At 46.3% G+C, this 19,327-nt stretch overlaps 2 protein-coding genes and 1 pseudogene across 3 annotated transcripts in view; 1 reads left to right on the forward strand and 2 right to left on the reverse strand.

The window, feature by feature from the left end:
• Fmo5 (flavin containing dimethylaniline monoxygenase 5) overlaps positions 1–7,005 on the reverse strand; it is a 44,124-nt gene extending 37,119 nt beyond the window's left edge. Inside the window, exon 1 of the mRNA XM_040752175.1 lies at positions 6,907–7,005. The gene's annotated coding sequence lies outside the window, so the exon portion shown is untranslated. The remainder of the gene's footprint in view (positions 1–6,906) is intronic.
• LOC110343562 lies at positions 1,447–2,918 on the reverse strand (annotated as a pseudogene).
• Positions 6,772–19,327, forward strand: part of Chd1l (chromodomain helicase DNA binding protein 1 like) — a 54,863-nt gene continuing 42,307 nt past the window's right edge. For both annotated transcript variants that reach the window (XR_005879405.1, XM_040752171.1), the window contains exons 1-5: positions 6,772–6,924; positions 14,903–15,015; positions 17,476–17,582; positions 18,098–18,212; positions 19,155–19,186. Coding sequence is in view for 1 of the 2 variants with exons in the window: in XM_040752171.1 (XP_040608105.1) it covers positions 6,816–6,924; positions 14,903–15,015; positions 17,476–17,582; positions 18,098–18,212; positions 19,155–19,186 (476 nt within the window). In the remaining variant the exon portion in view is untranslated. The remainder of the gene's footprint in view (positions 6,925–14,902; positions 15,016–17,475; positions 17,583–18,097; positions 18,213–19,154; positions 19,187–19,327) is intronic.

A 19,327-nucleotide genomic window follows, 5' to 3' on the forward strand; every position in this document is an offset into this window, starting at 1 on the left:
CTCGAGTTATTTACATATTTTGGAGATCAGACCTCTGTCAGATGTGGGGTTGGCGAAGATCTTTTCCCATTCTGTAGGCTGATATTTTGTCTTATTTACCATGTCCTTGGCCTTACAGAAGCTTTTCCGTTTTAGGAGGTCCCATTTAGGCATGGGAAAGTTTTAACCAACAAATCCCTTTCTGGGTTTGGATAGTTTTCACAGCAGAGGGTAGGGATGATCTAAGCAAGCATATTTAAAACTTCAACTCCTTCTAGGGTCAAACTGCTGCATTCAGTATGGCTCCAGGGATAGACCTGACTAGAGGCAATGAAGGAATGAGGAAATGACAAACAAATGGACACAGAAAAGCTGGGTTTGAGTGGAGAAACTGAGGTATCCCAGATGCTCAGTGTGTTTATTATATAGAGTTGAACAGAGAGGTAATTGCATACAGCTGCGCAAGGAGGGAGGCCGTGCATTAGGCAGCTGGATCAAGGAGACAGGTGTAGCTAATCTTGGTAGGAGCGGTTTACCTGCAGCAGCAGTTGTCAAGCCATAAACAGAGGGAGAAAGCTACTGTGGACATTTTCTGCACAAACTGTTGACATCCACACATGAACCATAATGGAAGGCTCTGCCATTTTCTCATGGATCTAAGGCTAAGGGTCCTTGACATGGCTGTGTTAACAGCACACATTCACTCAGGACTTCATTCATTCATTGCCGCCCTCTGATCTCCACACACAACATATGTACACAATTGCATTACAGAAAACAAATCTCTCCTCATTGGAAAACACTTGAAGTCAGATGTAAGGGCTTGAATACTCAATCATATTACATAGAAGAATGTGGCTTGAAAATAAATAATATGCCAAATCTGGCTACTGATGACTCCATCATTGTGTGTGTGTGTGTGTGTGTGTGTGTATGTATCTTCAGAGTCTACATCTAAAAGCTATGAAAACAGGAAACTTACTATATCTATGGACCTTCCCACAGCTAATGAGATTACCAATGAACCTCAACAATGTGGGATAACTTTTTAAAAAAAAAATATAGGGTTTCTCTGTGTGGCCTTGGCTATCGTGGAACTTGCTATGTAGACCCGTTGGCCTTGAACTCACAGAGATCTGCATGCCTCTGTCTCCCAAGTGCTGGGATTAAAGGCGTCCCTCTCCCTGCTTGAGGGATAACTCTGGCCTTGTCTTCACTGGTGAAATTCAGACACTGTGTGATTCTCAACTAAAGTCATTGGGTCCTTCCCAACACTCTTGGACATTCAAATTCACATTTAGCTTTCTTTCTTCTTTTCTTCCTTCCTTCCTCCCTCCTCCCCCTCTCCCTTTCCTCTCCCTCTCTCCCTCCTTCCCTCCATCTCTCCCTCTTCCTTTCTTCTCTCCCTCCCCCCTCCCTTTTTACAAACTTAAGCAGTCTTTAGTGAAAGCTGTGTAAGAGATGCCCCTACTCCACCATTTCTCCCTTGTGCTCGCCCTTCTCCTTTCCTACTGTCGAGGCTTGGTTTTACTTTACAGGATCTTTTTGGGATCTTTGTTCAGCTGTAGGCTGGTGATAACCACCTTCCTGGGGTGGATGCCTATGGACAGCTGTGCCATTAGCCATTTTCCCCCACTGTGTTCATTCAGTGTAGATGATGTATTTCTTCCTGTACACTTGGACCACTTTGTCTATCCGCTAGCCTTTGTAGTGTCCGTGGACAACCTGAACTCCACCATCCTTTCGAATGGACACAGATGGAACACTGTATTTCTGTCTCAGCTCTCTAGAAAGAGGGGAAGACATGATCTTTCTCTGAATGTAAGAAGGTGCACTGAAATGTTTGTGGTTCTTGCTTCAGCTGGAAGTCACAACTGGATTGAATTTCATTTTGGCCTCTGTGATCCATCAATGGTCACCAGGTTTAGTTCCTTAGAAATCAATTCTTCCCCTTATATTATAGGTAACATTATTCTCCCCATTGGAATGACTATGTCCTATGGGCTTTCAGAAGTGTTTTCCCATAGCTAAAACTGTCTGATTATAAAGATTCTAGTATACGGACGTTTTCAACACTTGTAAACATGGAGAAGTCCCTGGGCTCCACCTTCCAGTTAAGTCTTAGGAATGTGAACAAGTGTGTACCAGGTGTGTTTAGCTTTCAAAGCTAAGATTTAGGTTTTATGAGGTAAAGGCACATGATATCTTTGGGTTTCTGCCAATTAGGAAAAAGAACAGGAAGGTTGGAAGAATCCTGAGGGTTGTGGTCTTGGTTAGAGAAACCAGTGTCCAAAGACACTGAGGACCATTTTGCATTCTTTCAACCTCATTGTTTAGATAACCTTCCCTTTATGTGGAAATATGTTTGAAAAGCTAAATTTCAAAGTCAACAAACTGAAACTCTTCCGAGGCTAGTGAAATGGGCTGCACAGACAGTTTACTGCTCGACAGGGAATAGAACATGTTGCATAGAACTAATCCCATGGCAAGGAGTGATAGTCAAAGGCATTAAGTGAAAAAAGAGATCAGGCATTGCCATGGCAAATGAAAACCCTGAAGGTGAATCTCAGTTCAGAACTGCCTACAATATTTGAGCTGTGTGTGTAAACACTGATGGTATTCCAGTGTCATGCCCTTAGTAAGGAGGAATATCAATTCTCTGAAGTGACTAGCTTTTTAATTTATTATGGGCTACTTTCCTACAGTACTGACCTCCCAAGCAAGATTTTCCCTCCTGGTGAAAGAGTGGCTACTGCACTCATGAGCTCACAACAGCTCTGGTTACCTGCATACGACTAGCACAAGGTCAACTGCAGGATTGCTACATCCCATCCGGCAGCACTAATGGGACTCAGTGTTTCGAAAAGGAGCATGGGGGCCATGCAGTAGAAGGGGACGTCTTGTTGCTATCTGGGAGAGGATATGATTAAGATACATTGTTTACATGTGTGAAACTGTAAAACCAAACACACACACACACACACACAACAATCAACAAACGCCTTCCCAAATATATGTTACTAATCAACAAATAAAAGCCCCAAATATTATGTTATTTGATGCCAAAGATGTATAATTACATTAAGATCGTAGTTTTCCTTTTTTTTTTTTTTTAAGAAAACTGAAGTGTCTTTCATTCCAATTCACTGTAGGGTACTGACATCATTCAAAATCCAAACTTTTCTCTGTGGTTGCCACCCTAAGGCCTCATGTCTGCCTCACTGGATGCTGCCAGTGAACTATTGTTACCACACACAGCAAGGACACAGAGGAGAGTAAACATAACCTATGTGTGACCTGTGCTTGATCGAGCTTGTTTTTGCAGGAGTCGAAAATGCTATGGTTATCAAAGGGGTGATTCAGTGATCATTAATCTCATTGAGTTGCTTGCCAAATGCTTGCCCACCTCTGTGTAGGGATATAGGAAGAACTAAGATAATCATCATGATTTCACAACCAGAGCACCAATCCACAACAGCATTCAAACTAGACCTTATCTGCCCGTTAAAACCGACTCATTAAAATCGTGAGCAAGCTTCTGAGGTTTTCTGTGCCTTATCTGGCCAGCCTGTGGTGTGTCTTCTGTTGCTCAAAGTTTTAACAAATTCAGGTCTTAAATCTGGAACTGCTTCCAGGCACCTGGCTCAAACACTAAACAAGTACTTACTGAGGGCTCTTAGTGCTGGGGCAGGCACTGTTTTGTAACTGTAATGCAGAAGTAACCAACATGTTGGTATATTTCCATCATGGTCAGAACAAGGAAACATGCATTGCCATTACCTCAAACATCTGTTGAGTTAGAAATAGTTACAATTCTTTCCACTGGCTCATTTGAAATAGTAATTAATTGTTGTCAAGCACTGGTTCCTTGCTGTGCAGAACATGAGAGTCCTCCTGTGCCACTGTCCCCAGACCCTCTCTAACTGCCCTACCTCCATCCTTTCTTCCTCTCTGCTCTCTGTGGTGGCTGGCATGGGAATCTCCCCCACAGGCTCATGTTTTCAACACTTGGCTCCGGCTGGTGGTGCTGCTCAGGCAGGTTTAGGAATTGTGGCCTTGATGCTGGAAGTATGTCAGTGGGGAGAGTTTTGAGAACTTAAAGACTCAGACGACTGCTCTCTCTTTGTGTTTGTGGTTCAGGATGTGCGCTCCACGAGATGGTGAGTGACTTATCCCTCTAGAACCATAATCCCAAACAAACCTTCCCTTCCCCGTGCTGCCTTGTTCTTAGTGTCTTTTCACAGCATCAGAAAAGGATCTAAAATACTCCAGTAGCCACCACGTGCTCTCTGTATCTATGAATATTAGCTACTGGCTTTCTTGAGTTCAGCTCAGTGCTTAGCCGTGGGAGTCGGCCTCTGCTTCCATCAGCCATTGTTTTTTTCTGTTAAATAGTACTCCATTGTGTAAATGTACCACATTTTCTCTATCCACTCTTCAGTTGAGGGACATCTAGGTTGCTTCCAAATTCTGGCTATTACAAATAATGCTGTAAAGCTAGCATCTTAATCTCTGGATTACTTTAAGTTAAAAAGATAAGAAGGCTTTTGATTAATTGGCAAGTGGTTGACAGCATTGCATTAGCAGATCAGAATCTGGAGGCTGAAGTCAGACATTGGTACCAGGTGCCAAATCCTTCTAGAGAAGATCCTGAAAGTCACGCATCTGCCACAAGGTTTTGAGGGAGTACTGACACAGAAAAGTGTCCTATAGAATCAGTCTAGCCCCTCTATGTCACACTGCTTGCTTTGGCTCAGCATCAGCCACTTTTTAAAAAAAACTCAGTTTTATTTACTATTGAATTGAGGGGAGGAACATGCACCGCAGTGTGTGTGTGTGTGTGTGTGTGTGTGTGAAGCTCATCCACTATGTGGGTGCCATGGATGTAACAGGTCTTCAGGCATGGGTGACAAGCCTCTTTACTTCCTGAGCCATCTCAGGGGCGTGACATCAAACAACTAATTAAGCCATGCTTAAGGCCTTTGAGTTCTCTCACTGTCAAACTGGAACTCTGTTCCTCACCGAGCTCCTTACAGTTCCTTTGCACAGAGAATGATTTAAGAGAAGTAAGTCACCCAGATCAAACCTTTAACCCAATTTAAAACTGTTTAATCCCTGAAGGTATCTGTAAGATACATCTTTCGAGCAATGTAACCCCAAAACCACATAAACCATGTGGTTAGCTATTGTTGAGACATTCAGGCAAGTCTGTCTCAATTCCCAAGCTTAAATCACTTTCTCAATAAATCTTAAACTTGGCTTTGTAACAGACATTTTAAACTTAAGCAAAGACAAGAACCCGTTGCACATGAGTGAAGAGCACTTCAGGAGAACTAGAACATCCCAGGCTAAGGCTACCATTGTCTGCCTGGCTACAGCTATCACTGTCTGCCTGGCTACAGCTATCACTGTCTGCACGGCTATGGCCAGCACTGCCTGCCTGGATGTTACTGAATTCTGCTCCCCAATGCAGGAGAAACCTGGCACGTGATAGTCATCAGTTGGTTAAATACACTCACGAGCCAACCCCTCAGTGAACATTTCAGCCAATCAGGTGATGCAGGGATGCAAGACTGGTCAGAGGAGCTACCATAGTCCTGACCTGGGGGCCTCTCAACAAACCAGGTCCAGCCATTTGCCTCCAAAGAAATCAAATGGAAGAAAACAACAGTGAGGAGAGGAATTTATTGGGGGGGGGCAAGTGTGCTCAGCTCCACTGGCAAGGGAAAGATGATACACTATATCCCTGTAAGAGCACACTCACACTTCATATTGTAAAAAAGAATCTGTATGTATCCACTGAGAACAGTTTCTTTGTTTTGAGTTAGTCTGTAACTCAGATGTGTGACATGATTCCAGAGGGACCCGGGATTTGAGATTCAGTTGACCTCCCCTTTGACCTGGTTGATACACACTCAGGTCTGGTTCTGTGTGTTCCTGAAGAAGCCTTTATAACGGCAAGGGTCAATTCCCTTAGCCATCACAGGACTGCTTCTACATAGCGGGGACAGCTTTGGCCCTTCATAGGACAACATGGCCAATAGTTTTACCACACATGGACATTCTGTCTGCATGGCTACTCTTGGAATCTGGGGGGGAAGCTCTCTCACATCTTATGTATTTTTAAGATAAGGTTGTATATACCATGGGCTGAACTTGCTATGTAACAGGATAACCTTGGGCCTTTGGTCTTCCTGCTGCCACCTACCCAGTGCCGGGAGTACAGGTACCCACAGTCATGCCCAAGTAACATGACACTGCGTACCAAACCCAGGGCTTGGGGTATACGAAGCAAGCATTCTGCTCACTGAGCTTTGGTACTTATTATTGTTGACACATTTCTGCTATGTAACCCAGGTCAGACTGAACTCCCAATTCTCCTGTCTCGTCCTTCCTGTGTTAAGATTACAGGAATGTACCACAGGTTCTTAAGTGTCTTGGCGCTAACGTATCTTAAGAGATCAAAGTTAGTCTGATTTTGGTTTTCAATCATAAATGAGGAAAGAGGTTGGATCAATCTAGGATTAATCCACCTTGTAGTACCAGTTTTTAGGCATACACTGAACACATGCAGAATCTGACCCAAAGTTTAAAGGAGACAGATAAGAAATGAAAGCGGAGATGGCCAAGCTTGGCGCCTGCTGTTAGCTACCCACGGAGCCCAGGCAAGCTTCTGAGCTCTTAATCACAGAAGCACGCCTAGAACCGAGGCCTTCCGCACCTGCGTGCTAAGGCGGCGTGGGAACGCGCGCGCGGTGCGCCCTCTGGCGGCGGCGCGCTGCACCCGGCGCGCGAGGGAGCGAAGGCGCGGGGCCGCGGGCGGAGCCTCTTTGGGGATGGCGGGTGACTTGCCGCGCTTCCTGCTGGCGCTGCCGGCCGAGAGCAGACCCGAGGCGGTGCGGACGCGGGTGCAGGAGCAGGACTTACAGCAATGGGGCCTGACGGGTGAGCCGGCCGGAGAGGTGGGGGTGGGCGCGAGCCGGGAAAGCGCCGGGCGGCACAGGCTCATGCGGGGACCGGCCCGGTAGCTGGAGCGTCCCGGCCACTTTAACTCCTCCCAGTTGGCGTTTCCCCGCCAACCGTGCATGCGCATTCACTTGTTGCCGCTCCATAATTAACCCTCAAAGCTGCGTCCGACGTCCTGCCCCCTAAAGTTTGTCCTGTGGTTACCCCTCTTGCCTTTACAAGCCCCAGATGTGGGGACCCCAGAAGTGCAGATCCAGGTGTGGAAACTCCAGGTGTGCAGATCCCCATGTGTGCAGACCCCAGATGGACCCGGAGCCGCCACTTCCTGAGGCGCCAACTCTGTTCATCACCCCAGACCCTTTCCTTATGTGTTTGCTGGGAATGAAGTGCTGTTTAAGGGAAAGCCAGAATGGCTCACCGAGTCGCCACCATGAGGTCGTTAGTCGTTATGTATGGCTGTCGAGAGTAGACTTACTGTCAAGTGTGGGGTGCAGATGAGCAAAATGGATACCCGCCCTCGGACCCACTTTCTTAACTGGCGGATAGATGCTTTTGAAAGTATACAGAAGCGTTCGCTTGACTTACACGATTTGGCAAGTGCCACGAAAACGTGAGGGTTTGCTCTGGACCAGCAACAGAAGGTGCCTTTCTGCCAGGCAGTGGCACATGCAGGCGGATCTCTGAGTTCCAGGGCAGCCAGGACTACATAATAGAGAGACCCTGTCTTAAAAAAAAAATAGATAGATAAATAAATAAGTAAATGGTGCCTTTCCTTCGGCTTACAGAACGACAGACGCAAAGAGAAAGGTGACTCCTAGGGTCCTGCAGACCAAGCAGTTCGTATCAATGGTTTTCCTTTATATTCAGCTTTAAAAATTGTACTTTTGAGATTGTAATTATAACGATTCTCCACTTTCTTCCCTCCAAACACTCCTATATACCCTCCCCTGCTCTCCTTCAAATTCATGTTCTCCCCCTCCCACTTAGTTGTTATTGTACACATATACATATGTACAATATTGCTAAATAGTACTTGTCCAACGTGTATAATGTCACTCGTATGTATGTTTTCAGGGCTGACCATTTGTTACTGGACAACTGACTGGTGTGCTGTTTCCTGGAGAAGACCGATTGTTTTCCTCTCAGCTCTTCCTAATTGTCTGTAGCTCTCTGGGTAGGGTTGAGGCCTCAGGGGCTCCTCTCTTTCCATTCGGCCATTCATTGGCATCATCTCCTGTTTAGGCAGCCATGTTGGTGAGACTATGGCCGTAACTTCTGGTGTTACCAGGAGACACAGTTTCACAGTTAAGTCCCCAATCCACAGGCTCCTACAGTCTTTCTTCCCCCCTTTCTCTGAGACTTAGGTGTGGGAGCGTTTGCTAGATGTATCCATTGGGTTCCACAAATCCCAAGTCTGTTGCAAAGAGAAGTTTCCTTGATGAGAGGTGAGGACTCCACTTAACCTGTGGGTGCAAGGACAGATGTTGATAGGCCATTGGGGATTTTGCTGGCTCAGTAGATTAGCGGATGTACCTTCTTGTCCAGTAACCGTGTCTTCACCAGCAGTGAGTGGTTAGCTTGGTTTCCAGTACCAGGCATGGTCTCGATCTAGTTGAGCATGTTAGAGAGCTGGTGGTTGCCACCAAGCATGTGTGCCCCTACTGCATCCTTGGGGCTATTGTTACTTGCTGGTTGTTGATGTGGCTCATAGGTGGCATAGCTGGGGAAGATTGTTGGTTGCCTTCCTCTGTTGGAAGCTTGTATGGTGCCTTCTGGTACTGTGAAAGCCAGCCCTAAGGGAGGGGGCATTTAGATCAGTTCCAGCTCAGGGGCCCCTGGGTCCTGTTTCTGAAGTGCATGGTGTCTCCAGCAATAGGGATGTACCCCCTATCTTTGGTGGGCAACCAGGGTCGGCAGCAGTAGGCTGTCTGTTTTGGGAGTCTCTTGGAAAGAAGGCTTCTCGTGTCTGGTATTGGGGCTTCTGTCAGGTGGTCTTTGGCCCTGGGAGGGAGCATTGTCAGTGCAGACGAGGCTTGTTCAAGCTACCTATGTATATGTATACACACTATTCCTGCATTATGGGTCTGTTTTGTTTTTAGATAGTTAATAGTATGATTTTTTTGTGGCTTTTTCGGATACACTTACTGTTTTTTACAGTCTCCTCTCCTGAGTAGTTAGTCAGGTTTCCAGTACCAGTCTCGTTTTCCCTCTTGTTGAGCAGGTCTTCCCCGCAACCCCACAAAGACCTCCCCCACATTACCTTTCCCCCATCTGTGTATCTAGTTTAAATCTGGCGTTGCGGGCTGGCCTTCGTGTGTTCAGCATATCTTGATTAATGTTTGCCTGTGTATCTGCCTCTTTGCTTGCCAGTGGCCTTGGGAATGATACTTTGAAATATGCAGAAGGCCCAGAAGTGTGTATAGATCGAAGCCAGCTGCACATAGCACACCAGGAGGGGACTGTATGTGTAGATACATTCTTGTTGAAAGGAAGTGAGCAGGCAGGAGGCTACAGGTTTGAACACATGGCATAGAGCCGTAAATGCAGAAGCGTGTGTGGTGGCGTCTGCTTATAAATGTAATTAGCACAGGAAAAGAAGGAAATAGATAGACCGAGCCAGTACTGGATATTAAAGTTACAGCTGCTGTTGCTGTTTGCCAGAATAAATGTAATATTCTGAGTTGTCAATCCATTGAAAACATTTCTGGCCTTTCCTTCCAGTATGTGTTCATGAAATAAAATTTATACCCACAAAAAAAGAGAAATTTTAGTACACAATACTATTGCTGCCAATATGTCCTCTGTCCTGCCAGGCTCTGGTCTACATACATGTTTATTACCTGTGTATGATCCCTGCCCACTACCCTGTGGTTAGAGAGGTTCAAAACTGGGATTCCATACAGATATATTGTTGAAATCATAATATTGGATGCTTTCTTATATTAATCCATAGTTTAGGTAGCCCTAGAGGTTAGAAAACAGAGCGTGTTTCCCAATTCCCCTGGTTCTGTCATGACCTGACTCTATCAAAGCAAGCGCGTGATTCAGGGCAGGACAGCCACAGACAGCTTGGAGTGGCGTTGATGTGTCCTCCCGTTTCTCTCATGACTCTTCCCTGTGGGTTTTGGTTAGGATGTGGAGTATCTATGTTGGCATGGATTAAAGTGGGAGAGGTCGGTTTTGGGAGCTGCTGATGCAATGGCCTGTTTTGTTTTTGTTTTTTTCCTGGCTTCCTGTTCATGGAGGTAGACACATTGATGGTGGCCAGTTCTGTGGTACTGGTACAGCATTCTACCCAGATGCTAACCATAGGCCACTCCTCCATCCTTGCAACAATTTTATGGTGACCTAATTCTCTGTATTAAACTCGGTTCTGTCTAAACTACTTAGGATAATATCTGTCTTTGCATTTGACTCTTAAATGTTAGTGCTGTTATCTGTGTGTAGATAATTTTATATCATTTTTTTAAATTAAACTTTTGGGGCAGGAGAGACAGCCTACGGTTAGGAGCATGTACTTACTACCCTTGCGGAGGACCAAGTTCTCTAAGTACAGACAGCACAGCAGCTTACAACTGCCTATTATTCTGACTCCATGGGTCTGATGCCCTTGTCTAGCCTTTCTGGGCATCTGCACTCATGGGTGCATACCCAGACACAGCCACACACAGAATTAAAATCAAATCTTATTAAATGACGGTCACAGACTCAGTCACATGCAGTAGCAGGAAACAATACAGAGAGCTCATCTTCCCCAGTGATACCAGCTTTGCAAAATAAAATGTCACTTAGGAGTTGACATCTATCTTCACAGTCAAGATCCAGAACATTCCCACTACTGAAGCGCCTCGGCTGCCTGTTGATAGCTGTACTTGTTTCCTTACCACCATTCTCTTGATCCTTTGCAAGCATTGTCTTCTGCCTTCCCATTCCTTTTCCAATTTGTCCCCCCTCCCCCTCCCTCCCTCCCTCCCTCCCTCCCTCCCTCCCTTCCTCCCTCCCTCCCTCCCTCCCTCCATCCCTCCTTCTTCCTCCAGTGCTGGGGATTGAATCTGTGGTTTTGCTGACATGGGCAAGCACTCTGCCACTAAGCTACCTCCTAGTCCAGTCTTCTCTGTTTCTGTAATTTTGTCACTTGGAGAAGTGACACACACAACTCTTAAGTGATGTGTATGTGTAATCTCTGGAGGATGACTTTCCCACTATTTTGTTTGAGTTTTCTTTTTGGTGAGAAGCATGGATTTCCCACAGGCTGTTTACCATCTATACAGAGAAATTGATGTGAATCGTTTCTAGGTTTTTTTTTTTCTTTTACCCTCCTGCCTCTAGGGTTGAAAATATTTGTATGCTGGTTTGATGTGAAGATACGTCTTTAGTTCCCTGTGGCAAACACTGGGGAGCGCTGTGCCTGGCTGGTTGTGTGTTTAAAGAAAGCATCTGTGCCAGTGCTTGTATAATTTCCCCTCCATTCTAATAGTGGTGGTGACATCTATAGTGGTTTAAACATGAATGTCCCTACTGCTTTGTCTCTTTGTCCTGTCCCCCACCCCCCTAATGTTTGGTTTTTTTACGACAGGGTTTCTCTGTGTAACAGGTCTGGCTGTCCTGGAACTCACTATGTAGACCAGGTTGGCTTCAAACTCACAGAGATCCACCTGCTTCTGCCTCCTGAGTGCTGGGATTAAAGGCGTATGGCCACAACTGCCCAGCATATTTTGCCCAGGTTTTAACTTGGTTATTTTTTTCACTTGACATTTGAGTTTTTTTTATAGTCCAGGTAATGGGACTTTCTTTCAGATACATGGATTTGCAAGACAATTATTTTGCTGAAATTTATCAGATTTATCTTACTGTAGCTTTTTGCTTGCTTGCCTCTGGTGTCAAATGTAAGAATTTGGGCCGGCAAGGTGGGGGGAAAGGTGCTGGCATGCACAGACCCAAGTTCAGTTCCTGGATGCCACAAGGTGATTAGAGCCCCGGGCCTAAGAGTTATACTGTGACCTCTGTAAGTATTCCGCCACTCATGTGCTTGCACTCACACATACATGAACACATACATGTACACATATGCACAACATGAAAAAGAAAAAAGAACGTGTGGTGATCTCTTTACAGATCCTAAAAACTTTTTGTCGTCCCCTCCCCAAGCTTGTAATTTTACATTTGCACCTGTAATCTATTTTTGACTCAGTTTTTGTTCCATAAGAAATGACTAGATTTCTGTGTTTGTTCAGATTAGTATTGGTCTCTCCCTTGAGACTTGTGCAGTGGATTATTTAGAAGATTTATAAGTGTGTTGTTTAGTTTCCGGGAGCTTGGAAGCTTCCTTCTCCCGGTTCCATCAACAGGTTCCGATTTGACTGCGTTGTGATCAGCTCTTCATCTTCTGAGGCTTGTCTGGTGGCCTTCAGTTCCACAGCACCGGAGAGGGTGCATCAGTGCTCTTGGGTGTCAGTGGGCCTGCGGTCCTATTTGGAGGCGCTTTGGGAAGCACATTCCTTTCTAGCATCCAGAGGCTCACCCTGGCTTGTGGGGACCGCCTTTGCTCTACCTATAGAGCTAGCGTCTTCACATCTCTTGGCTTTTTCTTCTACATCATTGCTAGTGCTCAAGTGTTTCCCTGTTTATTTTGATAGTTAGGGTGTGCCCTCCCATCCCAATTAACTTAACATTTCCAGAGAGGTCGCTCCAAGGCAGTTCTATGTCTTCTCAAGTTGACAGTACAGACCAAAGCACTTTATATCTTAAAAGTTACGATGCTTTCTTCTGTTTGAAAATTTTAAGTCTTCTAATGATCTGCACAGTGACACCCTGGAGGCTTCCGAAGGGTTGCCCTTTTCTGTCTTATCTCAACTTTAAATTTCCTCACTCACCCTCTTTTGCCAAAGTGTGCATTTTCCATGTTCCTGCAACTCTTTTATCTCTGGATTCTCACTGTAAATATGACTGAAATCAGCAAACAGAGTCCATACCACAGCTTACGCGCTGGGCTTTGTTGAAATTCCCTGTTGAAAATTTTAATCCATCACTTTTGAATTCAGTCTCAGGACCCTGACAGAACAGAGTCCGGCTGATATCCCAGCATGCACCAGGCAGAAGCTTGTCGTGTCTGTGTCCCCCTCCCCCGACCTGCACCCCTGAATTCCTGCTGTCTTCTGGGTGCCCAGCATTAGCATCCTGCTTACAGTATACCCGGGCTCTTTAGACCACAGCTCTTACCTCCCTCCTGCAAAGCAGTTCTACAAGCAGCATGCCCAGATGGGCATAGCAGTGACCCCAATTCTTGCTGTCAATTCTTAACATTAGTTGCTTTTCTTATCTCTGTGACAACATATCTGATAAGAACAATTTAAGGGTGGAAGGAAGGACTTGTTCTGACTTATGACATGGATATAAAGTTCATCGCGGGAGGCATGGTAGTCTGAGCAGGTCCCAGAGATGGCAGTAGGAGATTCGAGGCAGCACTGGTGAGCCTGGGTGGAAGGTGGAACCAGGCTATGACCCTCAGGGTCTGCTTCCTGGTGCCCTCCTCCACTTCCTCCAGCTAGGCCACACCTCCCAAGCTCCCACAACCTACCTGAATGAAAAGAAAGACATAAAAAGGGAAGGACATGACTGCTCCTAGGTATGGAGGAGGAGAAAGTTTATTGTAGGTAACAGGGAGAGCACAGGCAGAGGCAGGGGCATCTGGGAGAATGGTCTTGAACCTGAGCCATGTGAGGAGAGGGTGTGAAGAGCCAGCCTGCCTCTGTCTTAGTAAAGACAAACTAGCTTCATTCCTGTTTATGATTAAACTCCTGTTTCTCAAGGATTGGGCTACACCCCACTTTTAACCTTAACTACAAATGATTCTATACTGCCTGTTCTATGATGGCAATCACGTCTTCCTTTCAGAAAGTTGTTTATAAGCATCTTGCAACCCCCACCCTTTTTTCAAAAGGTTATGTAACTATCTGTTGTGATGACTACCTTATTATGCCTGCCTGGCAACCATGTCTTTGTTTCAGGAGGGACTAACTTGTTATGTTTATACTCTGCTCCTGTAACCCCACCTATTTTGCTCATCAACCCCCCATCTGAAACCCCCTACCCCTGAACTATAAAAACCTTGTCTTCCTCATAACCAATGCTGACCTGTCAAACCCGCCTTATGGGGGAGACAGCCCACGTTTAGGAATAAAAAAGCTTGTTTTAATTAATTGCTAGGTTTAACTAATTTGGCCATGATGGTTTGGGTCAGTGATCTTTCTCCTCCTGTCTTGGGATTAATGGGGAGGGGAGAGTAGCTGCTGACCAAGGGGGCAGCCTGGGCCAAGAGACGGGCAGAGAGAGCAGATGAAGCAACCAGGAAACCGGAATGACTGGGTTGTATAGGAAAGGGCGGCTGGGGTGTGGCATGCCAGCCAGGAGGGCCCTGTGACTGCTGGGGTCTGAGGCTTGCAGGGAGAACCTGACATCAGGGTCTGCTTTGATTTGGTAAATGGGCACCTCAGCCCTTGGTCCCAGGTTTGAGACCTAACACTACCCAAACATAAGTATCTCTTGCTGGGTACCACGGAGGACTTTTCACATGAAGGAGCATTGTTTCATGTTGAAGCGTGGTGTGAAGTAGTCCTGTCTATGTCTTTCCTTAGCATGCACAGTCCGTGTGCCCTTTGTCGATGAGTCGCATTGGTAATGTTCATTTCCGGGAGTGAGTAGTGGAGGGAGACCCAGGCAGCCGCGGTCAAAACCTTAGAAGGCTTCTGCCAGGGGGCTAGGTGGGTGACAATGACTGCGTGCTTTAGGAGTTTGAATGAGTGATAGATGGTGACCAAGTCTGCATTAAAAGTAGCCAGAGGGAAGCAAGACGGCGCTGCGACTGGTCAGGTTTGGCGTGGGGGAGGGGAGGCCGTCCTAGAACCGGAAGCCTGCTGAAATTTCGGCTCTTTGGGCCGATTCTGTTTTCCATTTCTAGGGATTCGTCTACGCTCGTATCAGCTGGAGGGAGTCAATTGGCTAGCCCAGTGCTTCCATTGCCAAAATGGCTGTATCCTGGGAGATGAGATGGGCCTGGGGAAGACGTGCCAGGTAGGCCCCCGTCGAGTGAGCACAGTTGACCTCACGCCGTCCATGGTTATCTTTACCTCCCCATTGCAGCTGTGCGGGTTTCCCACCGGGGTGTGACGTGCATAACTTCACGTGATAAGAGATTGCACCGTGGAGTTGCTTTTTCTAGTTTGGGTTTTAAAAATTGTGCCACTGCCCTTGTTTGGCCTGTTTTATTTTATTTTTTAAACGAGTGTCTGGGAGAAGGCATGCCTCAATTAGGAGAACATTCAATGGGCCTGGCCCAGGGCTTTTCTCTATAGAAAAGACATTTACCTGCTCTAGCGACGGATTGACCTCGACTTCCTTAGCAGGGCTTCATGTGGTACCTGCTTTCTGGGTCTCTCTCGGGATAGCCTAGGGTGAATGTAGTGCCCTGTGGTTTCCAAATTCATGTAGCCAACTGACGGCCTGGACTTGGGCCCCAAATTCATGTAGCCAACTGACGGCCTGGACTTGGGCACTGTTAGGCAGGTGGAGTATCGATGTTGACATATCTGTCAGGATGATCAATCAGCCTTTGGTTAAAGTCAGTGTAGTCAGCATATACAGCAAAGTCAAGCCGATTAAAAACCATGGTGATAGGCATTTCCCAATCCAGAGAGGTTTCACAAGTGACCATAAGGAACAGTCAGGGTCTTGTCAGTCCTGTTGGAAGCTAAGAGCCCCCTTCCAAGACTCACGTTATTTATAACGAACCTCATTCTGAAGCTGTGCATAGGCTAGCCTGGTCTTAGGTTGGAGACTACCTTATTTAAGGCAAGCACACCTTGCTCATCAATTTAGGAAATACTCATAGAGCAGCATGACCTCTGGAGAGGGTACCCTGACTGCCTTTACCACCCAAACTGAACAGACTCTTGGATCACTGAAGGACCTTCCATGTATTGCCTTTGTTTTAGTCATTGGCTCTGTCCTGTTGACCTTCTTCTTCAGCCCAAATTCTCCTTATCCTTGCCTTTCAGACTTTAACTTCCCCCAAATAGGCTACCTCCAAATCTGGTTTGGTAAAAGTTTGTTTAGAATTTATGCATTTATACCCTGAAGGTTATATTGGTCTGAAGGGCCCTTATAAAATGTCTGGTGTTTACACTGGGTGAGTGCCAGCCTCGTACAATGAGTCAAGGTGTGCTCAGTTTTCTGGAAGAGCTTATGTAGAATTAATGTTCTTTCTTCACTTAATGCTTCTCAGAACCCACCTGGGCCTACACTTGTTTTGTTGCCCTCTCTGGTGGATGGGGACGGACAGAAACGTTCTCAAGGGACGTCTTGAAGGCAGCTAAAGAGAACTGCTTGGATGCAGCTAAGTCATGCGAGAAGCTTGCTCTGTGCAGCTTGGGCTGCGAGGTCCAGTCACATAAGGAATTTTAGAAGGACATTGTTTCTGTTATAAAACTAATACATTTTAAAGACCAGTTATTTCTCATTACAGCATTCCAACCATAGTGTTGAATAGCAGTGCGCTGTAGTTCTTACAGTTTAAATTTCGTCAGTCTGATATCGCATTGTAATTTTGCATTTTATGTTTTGCAAATATCCTAATTTACTTAAATGTTTTATAGGTGAGGAACGAGGGACCCTTATTGTGTTATCTAAGTTAATCTTGATAAAATCTTTGGCGGGTAGCTTTCTCAGGGTTTTGATTTATGTTTACAGTGTGGTCCCCCCCCCCCGCAGAAATACCTCAGCATTTGGGCACAGCATCTCCTCATGTCTTTATTTTTCCTGTGCATTGTAGCATCTTTCAGAAGTATATACTGCAGTGTCCTGAAGGAAGCCTTTGGGCTTTACAAAGGCTTTCATTTTATACCCTTTTTTCCACTTATGAGGGTAATTTATTGGGGTTGCCCTATTATAGTATCCACTCCAGGAAAGCAAGGCATCGTCGATTGTTATGTAACTGGGATCAGAGAATGTCCAGCCAAATGAGCAGACTCTGAGTATATGTAGAAGGAAGGAAAGCTGTAGGGAAAAAGGGAGGGGTTTAGGAAGGAGGACTATCCTCATTGGGTGAGCCCAGCCAGCACAGGCGCCATCGCGTGTGGGCCGTTCTTGCGGTCACGTCTTGGCACAGCTGGTGTTTTGTTTTAGAGTATTGCTGGGCTGACCTGGCCCACCAGGTGCCTTGTTGTCTTTGATTTCTATTCATTCCTGGCTTTTTTCTTTGCATTAGAGGTTCAGTTATATAAATACTGATCCGCACGGCTTGGTAACTACTTAAGTAATTGAATGCCTTAAATCCCTTTCGCAAGTTTACTGAGGCTTCCTTGATTCCCTCAAGGAAAGGCATACTCCCTAACATGGAAAAGATCATATGTATTGCATTGTAAAACAAGTTGCACTCGTGGAGGGGTGTGTGTGTGCGCCGGTGACTGGGAGAACTTTGTGGCTACTTTTCGTGAGGAAACAGGATCAGAACTGACATCCTTTTCTGTGTTCCAGACTATCGCTCTCCTCCTTTACTTGGTGGGAAGACTGAACGACGAAGGGCCGTTTCTGATTCTTTGTCCCTTGTCTGTTTTGAGCAATTGGAAAGAAGAGCTGGAGAGGTACAGAGTAAATCAGACGAAACTTTACTCTTTGCATTGGTTAAGGTGGTCTGGCTGGTGTAGAAAATATGATAAAACAATAGTGTCTTATACAATTAATGAGTTTATTCTAGAAAGGCCTGAAATGAAGCAAGGTAGGTAGCCGCTGGGCATCCAGCATAGGCGGTCCAGGTGTTGTGGCTACTGTTTGACAGTTAAGGTGAGTACTCCTTTCTAGTGAAGTTTAATGGACTGAAGGACAGCCGTCCTTCTCATCGTGATGTAGGAAGTGACTAATGTGGGAAAGTTTCCTTCTCAAAGTCAGCACAAACCTTTAGACCTGACACTCATGGGTGAACGTGTACATCAGGGCCTTACCTGAAGCTTGGCCCTAGGCCTGATTTGGAGTCCCCAGGACTCTTTCTGATGGCCTCCCAGGGTCTACACAGCACTCGAGTTGAGGTGTGGGTTCCAGGTAGCCCACACTGTCCTGTGGCTCTAATGTTTGATCTGCTCACCTCTTTTCTTCGCCCCAGATTTGCTCCAGGTCTTTCCTGTGTGACATATGCTGGCGGCAAGGAGGAGAGAGCCCTCCTTCAGCAAGACCTCCAACAGGAGCATCCTTTTCACGTGCTGCTGACTACCTACGAGGTACCATCTGCTTCTCCAGGAGGAACTCCTGCAACTCTCTTTAAACAGAGTGTCCTTTGGGGGTCCGGAGGGAGGGAAGTGACACTTCATCACATTCTCCAAGAGGCTTTGTGACCATAGAAGTAAAGGATCATGGGACTTCACATTGGTTAGTTTCCTTCCCTCTCATTCCTGCTGCTTCATGGGGCGTGGCACTTGAGCTGCCTCTTGGTAGATGAACAAAAGCGGGGAGGGAAAGGGGCTCCTGTGTGGTAGGGAGCACAGGGATGGAGGACACTTAGTGTCTTAGTTAGGGATTCTATTGCTGTGATAAACACCATGACCAAAACAACCTGGGGAGAACCGCTTATCTCATCTTACCCTTCCGGGTAACAGTTCATGGCTGAGGGAAGTCAGGGGGGGAACTCAAGGCAGGACCTGATGCAGAGACCATGGAAGAATGCTGCTCACTGGCTTGCTCCTCGTGGCTTGAGCTGCTCAGCCTGCTTCCTTACAGAACCCAGGACCAACAGCCCAGGGATGGCATCACCCATAGTGAGCTAGCCCCCCGCCCAACATATCCACCGTCAATCAGTCAATCAGTCATGGAAATGCCCACAGACTTGCCCCCAGGTCAATCTGGTGGGGCACTTTCTCAACTAAGGTTCTATCCTTCCAAATGACTGACTTGTATGAAGTAAACCTAGCCAGCACACTTAGCTACAGTCTCCTCTTAAGTTCTTGTTAGACCAGACTTGGTCCCTGTAAGTGAGACCTTCCCCTGAGCCAGACGCCCTTTTGTTTGGACTTAGAAGGACGCTCTGAGCTTTGTGCCTTACTCAGTGAGGCTAAGGCAGGACCGGACTGCTGTGATGGGAGAGAGTAACCGAGACAGGAAGTGGCTTGTTGGCACTGGCGTTTCCCGGCACTGACCTTTTTAACTTGTCTTCCTTACTTTTTCAGATTTGCTTGAAAGATGCCTCGTTTCTAAAATCGTGAGTAGGTTGTCCGGCCCCAGGAACTGCTGCATGAACCACACGGTCATGTGTTCCGTTCATACTGTGGTAGTCTACCCCACTCCTGCCTTTGTCTAATCTTGAAGCATTGATGGCTCACGTAGATTTTAGGACTTCTGA

The sequence above is a fragment of the Mesocricetus auratus genome, unplaced genomic scaffold (assembly GCF_017639785.1).
Source record: "Mesocricetus auratus isolate SY011 unplaced genomic scaffold, BCM_Maur_2.0 Super-Scaffold_100009, whole genome shotgun sequence".
Taxonomy (NCBI): Eukaryota; Metazoa; Chordata; class Mammalia; order Rodentia; family Cricetidae; genus Mesocricetus; species Mesocricetus auratus.